The sequence below is a fragment of the Condylura cristata genome, unplaced genomic scaffold, assembly GCF_000260355.1.
Source record: "Condylura cristata isolate star-nosed mole 26May11 unplaced genomic scaffold, ConCri1.0 scaffold00012, whole genome shotgun sequence".
In the NCBI taxonomy this organism is placed as follows: domain Eukaryota; kingdom Metazoa; phylum Chordata; class Mammalia; order Eulipotyphla; family Talpidae; genus Condylura; species Condylura cristata.
This window is the reverse complement of record NW_004567113.1, coordinates 29,988,925-30,000,095: the sequence shown is the minus strand read 5'-3', so window position 1 is coordinate 30,000,095 and position 11,171 is coordinate 29,988,925. Positions and strand designations below refer to the sequence as shown.

The 11,171-nt window shown below is 36.6% G+C and overlaps 1 protein-coding gene across 1 annotated transcript in view; it reads right to left on the bottom strand.

Moving 5' to 3' along the window:
* Positions 1-6,811: 6,811 nt before the first annotated feature.
* CLOCK (clock circadian regulator) overlaps positions 6,812-11,171 on the bottom strand; it is a 76,697-nt gene continuing 72,337 nt past the window's right edge. The window contains exon 22 of the mRNA XM_004681284.2: positions 6,812-7,897. Coding sequence (XP_004681341.1) covers positions 7,715-7,897 — 183 coding nt within the window. The 3' untranslated portion in view covers positions 6,812-7,714. The remainder of the gene's footprint in view (positions 7,898-11,171) is intronic.

The window sequence follows — 11,171 nt, the reverse complement described above, 5'->3', positions numbered from 1 at the left end:
GCCATGAGTTAAGAGAAATTTCAGGTTAAGTCCTCAGACTGTATTGTCCCGGTACTGCCTTGGGTTAAAACTGTTCTTTTCAAGAACAGAAAAGTTAGTAGCTTGTTCGAAAGTAGCTGTTACAATCATAGCCCAATTTAGCAGTGCAGCCAGTTACTTCCCGGACTAGATTACTTACTGCGTGGAATAACAGCCTAGCTTTCTGGGGCACCACCGTCTTGGAACAGGACATGGCTACCTTGAGGGAATCTGGAAGCTCGGGATCCAAGCTGTGAGGTAAAAATTCCCACTGCAGTTAGATTCCATTGTTAATAAACAAAAGGAAATGTCATTGGTGGTGATTTTAAAATATTTAATAGTCCTTTTTTTAAATTCCAAAATAATGTGATTCTTACAAGTTATGTGCCACATAAAGCAGGTGTTTTGTTTTTGTTTTTTTTTTTTTTTGAGAAATGCAGGTGATACTGAAAAACATAGCACTGAGGTATTTTTATTTTTAAAATTGAGTAAGGAAACAAAGTCTGACTCTACATTTACAAAAAAACAATGCTACTGCTTGGCTCTTTTACTATAAGGTTCTGAATACATTACAAGAGTCTATGGGAAAGAGCATTATAATAGTACATGTAGTTTAAAAAAACTATGCACATCATAACCTAGGAAAGTGATTATACAGCAAGAGGCCTTAGTGGAGGTAGGCTAATAACATATTTTACCTCTTTGAAGAAAAACAAGTAGAACCAATTATAACACCAAATTAAAATAGCAATATTAAACTGGTAACAAAATGATCCACATATTTTATACAATGTTGTATTTCCAAACATACCTCATGAGAATCAGCAGAGAACCTAGTATAGCACCGTGGAAACCATTCAGTATCCCTTCATGCTTCTGTGCAATTTAGGACTGGGGCAAATACCTAGAAAATTTCAGTCATTTTTTTGTCATCAATTTAGATGGATTGCTTTAGGAAAAATACATAACCATCTCAAGATGGCTGGCCATTTATAGCTCCACCCTTTCAGGAGTATGAACGATGGGCTATATCTGACTCTTACTTAAAATCAAGAACCAAGCAGTAAAGACAGCGATGTCAAGAGTAGCACACTAAGAACCACACAGAACATTAGAAAGAATTTGGTGTATGGTTTTACAACTACCAACCAATGTTAACAATTAAAAATTTACAGAGATAAAACATTTTTTTTTTTGCACTAACTGGTTTTAATACAGCACTGAATTTAACTCATCTTTGGGCTTCAATCTTTACATAAAGTGAATGTGCAAGTGCCACACTGAGGCCTTCCCCAATTTACAACAGTAAGAATGATCAGAGTAATTCCAGAATGACCTAACTTACAGTCATGGCTGATGTGTATTAGAGGACATTTCTTGGCCAATGTTTTTGCTTGATGGTGATTGTCTAGTTACAAAATACTTCAATCTGAATATAGCTTTTCCTATATTTGAACTCTAGTACTGGTACAACCATTGCCAGCAGTGAATTTGCACCAGTATAGGTCAACTTAAAAACATTACAAAACATTTGAATGTAGTTTTTCAAGTGATACCACAATTTTCTCAGCAATTTAAAAGTATACATTGGGAACCAACATCTTCAATTTAACCTCAAAGTTGAACTTTTTTTTTTTTTTAATCCAACCTGTGGTTGACATGCCTTTCTCTAAAGAATTCCAGAAGTAGACAGTATGCCCTGTCCCTGACCTGTCGCTCTCAAGAGCCCTCAAGTGGAGAATCACGTTTCAGTGCATACCAGCAAGAAGTATCCTCAACTCTAGGTTTCAAATCTTCAAGCACTGCTTTAATGGACAGTGCTGTGTGTAAAGGTTTTGTTTTTAAAGGACCAAGCAACATTGCACTATATAAAGACAGCAAACACTTTTTGTAGAAGAGTTTGCAGTGTGTATAGTACATATTTTTTCATCTCATATGTTAGGACTTTAAATGACTTCAATATGGATTGGATAGGGACAGCCATTAGAAGATGCTCATCAATGTACTAACATTATCCCTATGTGGGCAAAGTACAGGCAATGTGTGCCACTGGCCCTGTCATACTGGCCTGTGTTGGGGAAGTGACTGTATAAAAAGTGTCCATAAAATAGAAAAGGCAGCAGGTGAAACTAGGAAAAGGTTGGAGCTCTATGAAGCAGATTTGAAAAGTTATTTTTTTCTTACTTGAGAACAGGACAGAAGTGCAGAAGCATCTGGATTTGGGCCCGCCACTCCCGTCCTGAAGTCAGATTTGGATTGCCCAAGAAAAGTGATTGTGAGAGCTCTAGAGACAGAACCTCAGATTGAAAGAGCCACTTCTTTAAGAAAAAAGATCACGAGGCAAAACAAAACAAACCACAAATTAAATACATGACACTGTGAAATCACTGATGAGAAAACAACAGATATTTAAAAATATAAATAAATACATTTAGCCATTTTTATTCAAGAAACCCAGAGAACTGCTTTCAAAGCAATTGCTTCTTTAAAACCACTTTCTAAATTCTCCCATAAATACTATTGTGATTGTCACTTAATGCAAGCACCCTCAGTGTTTGCTGGTGGTAGTGATGGAATCTCACTTAATAGTTTCTTCATAAACAATATCCTATTTTACTAAAGAACGTTTCCTTAGGAAAACCCAGGCAGCTTACAAAATATTGTTAAATACTCAACAGAACCTGCAAAATATTTTATTAAAGAAATCCAAGGAATGTAGTGTTAAATTATGACATGGGGGAAAATATGCAAAACAGTCACATGGAAAAAAGGTGTTTTAATTTTTAAACATCCACGTTTGCTTAACTTTTTGTGGGCTGTTCAACACTGTTTTAAAAACCCTGAATTAATAACTATACCAACAAAATTCATCTCCAGTGTTTCTTTCCACAGGAGACATTAAAATAAGACCAAATTATACTTCTCCTTTTCTTTAAGCAAAGTAGTAATTTTCTCAGTTCTTTTTGTGCAAAAACATGACAAGAGCAATTCAAACGGAAATGCTGAAATGACATGCCAACATTTCAGAGCACATTTAAAACACCCATAATAATTCTTGAAGTTACTGTATTCTAAAATATTACTATCAATCATTTTTAGGTTAGTTCTATACATCTATTCACACCGATAAGATTTTCCTAGTCTTCTGAAGATAAACAGGCTCATTGGTCTCTTTTGGTGTCCACACAATAGGCAAGATAGTTTACAATAGTGTCTAAATGGAACTAGGCATCTATAATAATCTCTTGACTCTACCACATTCAAAACAAATCAAAGTACATTTGGCTACCTTGAAATCACTCCCATAAACCTACTGGTTCACTGGATCTAAACATTTCTCAGAAATGTGTCATTTTTAAAATTTCATCTAAGTGATGATTTGGGGATCCTTTAGAAATAGTAATGCCTAAGAGAATAAACTTTATCAAAATGAATAATTGCAATAAAGTGCTTGTTAACATTTCAAAATGATGCTTTTAGACTGTGGTATGTTGTTTGAAAGTGTGTGCTATTCCTGCATAAAGGATCCCCAGGCATGAGAGTCTCTCTTCTCACCTGTCTCAGAAAGCAGCAGCTCTATCTTTTGGTAGGCTGACAGTAGGCACATTACCCATGCGGATGAGGCTATACTAGTGCTATGGCAAAAGGGGGGTAAATTAGAAAAATGGGAGGCATGTGGAGGATTCCTACTATATTCATAGTTATATACAAATATATTAAATATGCTATAAAAATAGTCAACTCTTTTTCCTTTGCAATTACTTCAGACGCTCCGTTTAGAAGAATGTTCACCAAACCCAAACAAACTGAAAAGGCTCTCTTTCTCCAATCCCTATGAAGATGGCAAGTGCCTTTTGTGCTGTTTCTTTTCCACAATTTAAAAATTTCAATCAGTTTACTCCTAGTCACTCATTCAGCAACAGTAATATCCAGTGTTCCTACCTTCCAACACTGACTCCCAAGGGACTAAGAACAGGGTCACAGATATTGGAAAGGTTGTAGACTTGAACAAGTTTTACCTAAGTGTTCATCAGCAAACTTTCAGTCATGGGGGGTTGGGGGAGGGGAAGGTAGAAATGAGCAATACTAGAGTAAAATGCTTAAAAACAAAAAACAAAACATTGACCTCAATGTAGAACAAACATTTTAAAATAGAGTAATATTCTGTGTACAATAATTTTCACCTGTGTAGAGCAGGGCACTATTTAAAGAGTTCCTGTTCTAAGGCTTCTTGATTAAGGGGTCATATCCCTTCCAGACAAAATGTTCTTTATGGAGCTGCACTGCTTCAGCACCCTTACCTACCTGCAAGCAGACTGCTTTAAGGCAATGAGCAACTACTATAGCACTTCCGAAGGCTCCAAACAACATTTTACTATTCCACACTGAGTGTATTACAACAAAATGCTCAAAGTCGCTGACATCTTTTTACTACTAGTGCACTCCTAAACCACGTTTGTGTGACAAAATGGAGCACAGGACTCAAATTATCCCCTCAATGCAGAGCAGAGTTTGGAGACTGCACTGTATTATTGACTTACATGCCCCATATTTTCTCCTCTTTCAGTATTTTCCACTAAAAAAATGGAGTACTTTTAGTTTAGGTTTTAGTTTGACATCTCTCTCAGCAGCAACGTTATTTCTTATAGTTCTCATTTGTAGTTGATAGAACAATACTGACACACCAGTGTCACAACACTCCAAAGCAAGCTGGCTGCAGAACAGCTGACATTTCTCCTTGTCTTCAACAGTTGCTAACCTAAAAGGTGCCACCCAGTAAAAATACTTAAAGGAAAACTGAATATGACAGTAAAGCAGAGGGAAGATAATGATTTTTTAGTAGTTGAAACAGGTTCTTATTTGGTATTTTTTCATGACTTAAATTTTACGATTTTAGTAAACAACTTTGGCTACAGAAAGGAACTAGTTAACTGCTGAATCTTTACCAGAATGCTCAAGTATTAATTCTTACATGGGAGGGCAGCAGGAGGAAAACTAAGAAGTGAGAGGTGGCTGGTGCTTATTAGCTCTTCCAATACAACACTTCACACTGACAGCACAGGAAAAGCACCCAGCTGCTGATCCTTTAAATTTAGTGACCAATTCTAAGTGGGGGGAAGATGAACTATAGAGAACAGGAATGATCAAGCCAAATCTTACCTAATTTTCTTTCCCAAATATTTGTGAGGATGGAAAATGAAGGGTCTGGTGGAAAAGAAAATGAATAGTCTACAGGTTTACCTTGTGGCTTATCTTGTTTGTTTTTTAACCTAAGTAAAAGTACTCATGGTTCACTGTATTTAGAGGATAAACCTTAATATTGTAGTTCCTCATATAATTTTGTTAGCTAAATCCATATCACTAGATATTGCCAGTAAATAAATGAGGCACAACTCAGATGTGTATGGAACAGCATAAGGTTGAGAAAGGCAATTTGAAAGGGGTGAAAATTAATACTCTTGCCATATTCTAGAACACCAATTTTGTCTATGATTATGTATGTTCAAATACACATACATACTTGACATTCAAGATAAAGTCAGAAATCTCTTCTAGATGATCATTTATCTAGAAAAGGGGCTCCTTGATATGTTAATTATTCACTGGAATCTAATGACACTTCTATTTGTAGAAGTACCTACCAACTCTCTTTGGTTGTTTTATTTTTCAACATTTCTAAATCATTTTCTAAATTTAAATGTAGCTAGGTACAGTTTTCTACAGAAAGATAAAGCTTATCCTTTAAGGATAGCAAAGGTGAGGTCAGAAAAGTCTTAGGGTTTTAGGAAAAGACTTAGGGTAGGGTTCCTCTGTCTAGCAATTTTGTATAAGGTTATTTTCACTATTGAAAACCTTTTCTGTTTAGCATCAATTCTTTATATATTTTCTGTTAAGATCAATTTTGATTTATTGCAGCTTGCTGTCCTCCCTTTCCTCAGTAACAATTTTTTGATATTCTGATGTATTCCATTAATTTTCCTTTGCTCTACATTTGTAGATTTATTATTACCATAAAGCCTACAAAATTATTTCTTGTATTTACATGCAATTTCTGTTGGAATTTATTACCTTTAGAATATAATACAGCCAAATGAAATCTTAGTTCATGTTTAGGAAGCATGTGAGTTACAATATCCTAGCGTTGCAGTGAAGGCAAGCCAGTTCCTGTCCCTTCTTTTTACTTTATAGGAATGTCAAGATCATATCTAACAAATATTTATTGTTAATTCTTGAGACTATTTAGCTTTAACAAAGGAAGATGCTGACTCAGGAAAACAACTTTGCAATCACATTAATGACTAATAATGGTATGATGTCATCTTTTATAACATTGCACCTCCAGTTCAAGAGACTCAAAGTAGTCTTCGTAGAACTCAGGAGAGTAGTAGTGGCACCGACACCCACATGCTGTTAAAAATGTACTAAGGTTTCAAAACTGCTACTGAAACCAGACAATGAGTTCAAGATGGTGAGTTGTCACCTGAATCAAAATCAAGGCACTATGGGTTTTTTCCCCCTCAAATAACCCTGAATTATTTGGCTAAAAGAAGCTTTGAAATTGTGAAGGATAATAAAAAGATTCCAACAAATTTTAAAAGTTAAAATTCCCACCAGTGAGAATGTTAAAAAGTGCCAAAATGTTTTGTGTGCAAATTTTACTCCTAGAACTGAAACAATCTTGAAATTACTTCCAGACTTGTTGAAAACTGTTTACACAACTATTTCCAACTATTAACTATATCAAAATGTGATCAAAACTCGCAACCATCTAAAAAAAAGCAGTGCAATCCTATTTTCAAACATAATTGAAAAATAATGAAATGAGGGATATTTCTGAGTAACTTGAAAATCCTGTTGTTTCAATAATTTAACCTGAAAAAAAATTCCATTCCCAGCAGCACATCATATCTCACTGAACAAACTGTGACATCACAGCTAAAGTATGAACAAAAAGACCTGTGCCCTGGAAAAGTAAATAGAACACTATATATGTTGTAAACAAAAGGAAAAACTGAGGATGTATTACTTTGCACATAGTGTCAGAATCTAAGGAAATGCCTCATACCTATGAGGAGATTATGCTTTCATGCAGCATACAAAACGTTTTGCTTTCTCACCTTTTATCCAGACACATACATGGTATTTTTACAGCATCTACACATAGATAATTTGAACCTACAGAATATTCTGAAACTAATTACTAGTCCATCATTATCTGAAAACAGACAGGGGCTGGGGAAGGGGACCTACCGAGTCTACTGGACTGTCTTCATGGCATCATTGTAAGCAAACCCTGACGTGGCAGTGGTGTATCCTCTGTAACACTTGAAAACAGGCACAGAACCACTAAAAAAGTCACTAACTTTGTTAGCGCCTCTCTGATTAACTGGAGGTCATGTTACATAGCTGAGCTTAACATTTGGCAATATACTCTTCTTCCATCAAAAGAAAATATCTGGGCAAGTAAAACACTGTCAGAACTGGCTACAGCCCTATGATCATCTGCTGGCTGGTATTCAGTGTACATTTACAGCACTAGGCAGCATTTTTCCTACTAACAGATTCCAGGAAAAAGAACACTCAATACTGTATCTCATGAAACTGCTGGGACTTTAACTTCTATCCTCAGGTCAGCTGAGCAGCTCTTTAAGGACCATCCCCTTCCTGCCTTGAGGCCAGAGCGGCGGCACGTGTGCTACTGCGGTGGAGCCTTGGAAGGGTCGGTCAAACTGTCAGTCCTGTGTCGAGTCAGCTGCTGCTGCTGCTGCTGAGACTGGTGTTGCTGGTGGTGAGATTGCGGGAAAGTGCTCTGTTGTAGTGGAAATGCAGCAGAGAGGATGAGTTGTGTTGAAGGATTCCCATGGAGCAACCTAGAAGTCTAAAAAACAAATGGATTAAAGAATGGATGACTGCTCTCTTCCATTCATACAGTCTACATTGATTTAGTCAAGTTTTCCACTCTCCATAGGGGCAAGATCCTTACATTTTACATAACCTACATAATATTTACTTTCTTGTATAAAAACACTTTGAAAATGGGCTCTCAAAAGGAGACAGCCTCTTTTTAATTTTTTTAAGGCACCTGAGCTACAGGGTTTTTTAAAGTTTTTTCTTTTTTAATTTTTGTGGGGTATAGTCCAGAAGTACAGGGGATGAGAGGATTCCCCAAAGAGAGTGGGCAGCAGAACAGGTGGATTTACTGAACTACACAGCTCAGGGGAGCATCAAACAGAGAGGAGAGGGTTGCTGCGCCAGGTGTGGGGCACCTCCCAGGCTGGGAATCAAACTCAGGCAGTAGTGGTTGAGACTTAATCCTTAGGCCACCAGGGAGGCCCTGAGCCACAGATTTTATTTTACTTTTAATATTTTATATATGTTTTACATAATTTTTCATTTTTATACAACGTATACACAATGTATACTTAATCTCCTCCTGCATGGTCCCCAAGAAATTCCCACCACCAATTCACCAGTGCACCATCACCACAGTCCCTTGTGTTCTTCTTACCCCTGTTTTCATCCCATTTCCTCATCCTCCACCCACCCAGTCAGAGTTTAAAATACAAAAAGCAGGCTACGTTTTGAGACAAACCAGACACATTCCCTCATTTTATAAATGTTCTAAAGACCGTAGTATTTGAACAGATAATAAAATTTAAGCTCAGCTGAGCATGCACGATACATGACTATGCCGAGGTCAAATAGCAACATCCTCTCCACAGGTCCTTTTGGATGGTTCCAGCCACAGTGCAGTAGCTGGAGCTTGGGCCCCGAGGCACACACACTGTCTGGTTTCAGTCTCTGATTATCTCATTTACTAGACTTGCTCGAGATAAATTACCACGGTGGGCATCAGTTTGTTCATTTACAAAACAGGGTAATCACATTGCGTCCTACACTGGATTTTAAAGACGATTAAATATTAACATTGTTTTAAAATATGATTAAAATGAGGGCAAAGTTGGAGATTTGCATCCTATATGTAAGTGTGATACAACAAAAAGCTAAAGCAAAACAAAAAGTCAGAAGTACAGATTTCGAGTTGTTCTCTGCCATTTATTAGCTGTGTGACCTTGGGCAAGTTTTGACTCAAGGAGTCTCATTTTTTTTTATAAAGATAGTATTTATGAACATAAATATTAACATTATTTTAAAATATCATAAAGGAAAATAAAAGTTAGAGACGTAAGTCCTATATGCAGCAATGTGATGTAACAATATGCCCCAAACAAAAGGTATAAGGTCTGAAGTCAGATACCCAGGATTTGAGTTTGGTCTGTCATTTATTACCTGTGAGACTAGACAAGTTTCAACTTAATGAACCTTGGTTTCTTTCCCTTTACTATTGCAACTTAATGCAGGGCTCCTAACTTTAAAATGGTCCTGTAATGGGAGAGTTTTTCAAATGTATATAAAGAACACATGAACACATACTAACAAAGGACCAGTCAGCCTTACCAAGAAACCTAAGAATTCATTCTCTCTCTTGGTTACTAGGAAAAAAATTTGTAATAAAGAATTCAGGGTGTGGCAGATCTCTCCTGACCCGCCCACTGCTCCCCTCAGCAGTGTACTTCGTCGATCTGCCTGTTCTGCTCCCCACTCTGTCTCTGGTGTATCCTCTCACCCTCCGTATCTCTGCCTGTACCCCAGTACTATATGAATAAATAAATCTTTAAAAAAAAAAAAAACACCAACTAGTATTCCATGTGTATAATATAACATATCACATCTTCTGAATCCACTCATCTGTCCTTAGGCATTTAGGTTATTTACATCATTTGACTATTGTAAACAATGCTGCATTCTTCAGACAGATACTTAGCAGTGGAACTGTTAGCTCTATTTTTAGTTTCTATTTTGAGAAACCTCTATATTGTGTTCTAGTCTACAACCCACCAACAATATAAAAGGGTTCTTTTATCTCCACATCCTTAACACTAGTTCCTGGGTTTTTTTGATAGGGGCCATTTTCACAGGTAGGAGGTGGTATCTTACTGTGGTTTTGATTTGCATTTCCCTGATAATAAGTGAAAATGAGTATTTTTTCATGTGCCTGTTGACTGCCCATATGTTTTTTGTTGGTTTGTTTGTTTGTTTTTTGGAGAAGTGTGTATTTAGTTCTTCTACCCACTTTTTTATTTAACTTTATTTTTGTTGGGTTGTATGAGTTCTTTATACAGATCCTGGCTATCTGTCCTTTGTCAGATATATGACAGGCAAATATTTTCATCCTTAGACTGCTTATTTTTAAAGAGGAAAAAAAGAAATATTTATTTTTTTAAGGACCTTGCTCCATAATAGATTTAGAAGACTGAGATCTTAAGGCAAGTTTTCTGCTTTTTAAGTTTTTGTTTAACTTTCCTAGAAAATAGTAAATAACTTGTTATAACATTTCACTATTAATTCATTTGTAACATAGTTAACCAGTCATTATTGGCTACAAAAATTCTTATTGTTAAGGGAGATGCAAATTAAAACCACAATGAGATACCACCTCACATCAGTGGGAATGGCCCAACTTAAAACAACTCTCAACAACAAATGTTGGCGAGGATATGGAGAAAAAGAAACTCTGCTATGCTGCTAGAGGGAATGCAAACTAGCACAACCACAATGGAAAACTGTTTGGAGGTTCCTCAAAATGCTAAACATGGAGCTTCCCTACGACCCAGCAATCCCACTCCTAGGTATCTACCCAAATGACACAAAAACACTGATTCAAAAAGATACCTGCATCCCATGTTTATTGCTACTTTATTTACAATTGGAAAGGCATGGAAACAATCCAAATACCCAAAGTGGATGACTGGATTAAAAAGAGGTGTTACATATACACAATGGAATATTACTCAGCAACCAAAATAATAAGAATAATAAACACATGCTTTTGCAGCAACGTGGATGGAGCTGGAAGGGATCATGCTTAGTGAAATAAGCCAGAAAGAAAAGAAAAAATATCAGATGGTTTCACTCATAGCAGGAGTATAATGGACCAGGCGATAAAATAATAATAATAATGAACAGCCATATACCAGAGACATTTTATGCGGTTGGAATCGGGAATAGAATCAAAAACAGTGGTGGGAGGGAAATGGACTGGCCTATGGTGACGGCACATGGGTGATATGGTGATGGGAAGCCCACAGGGA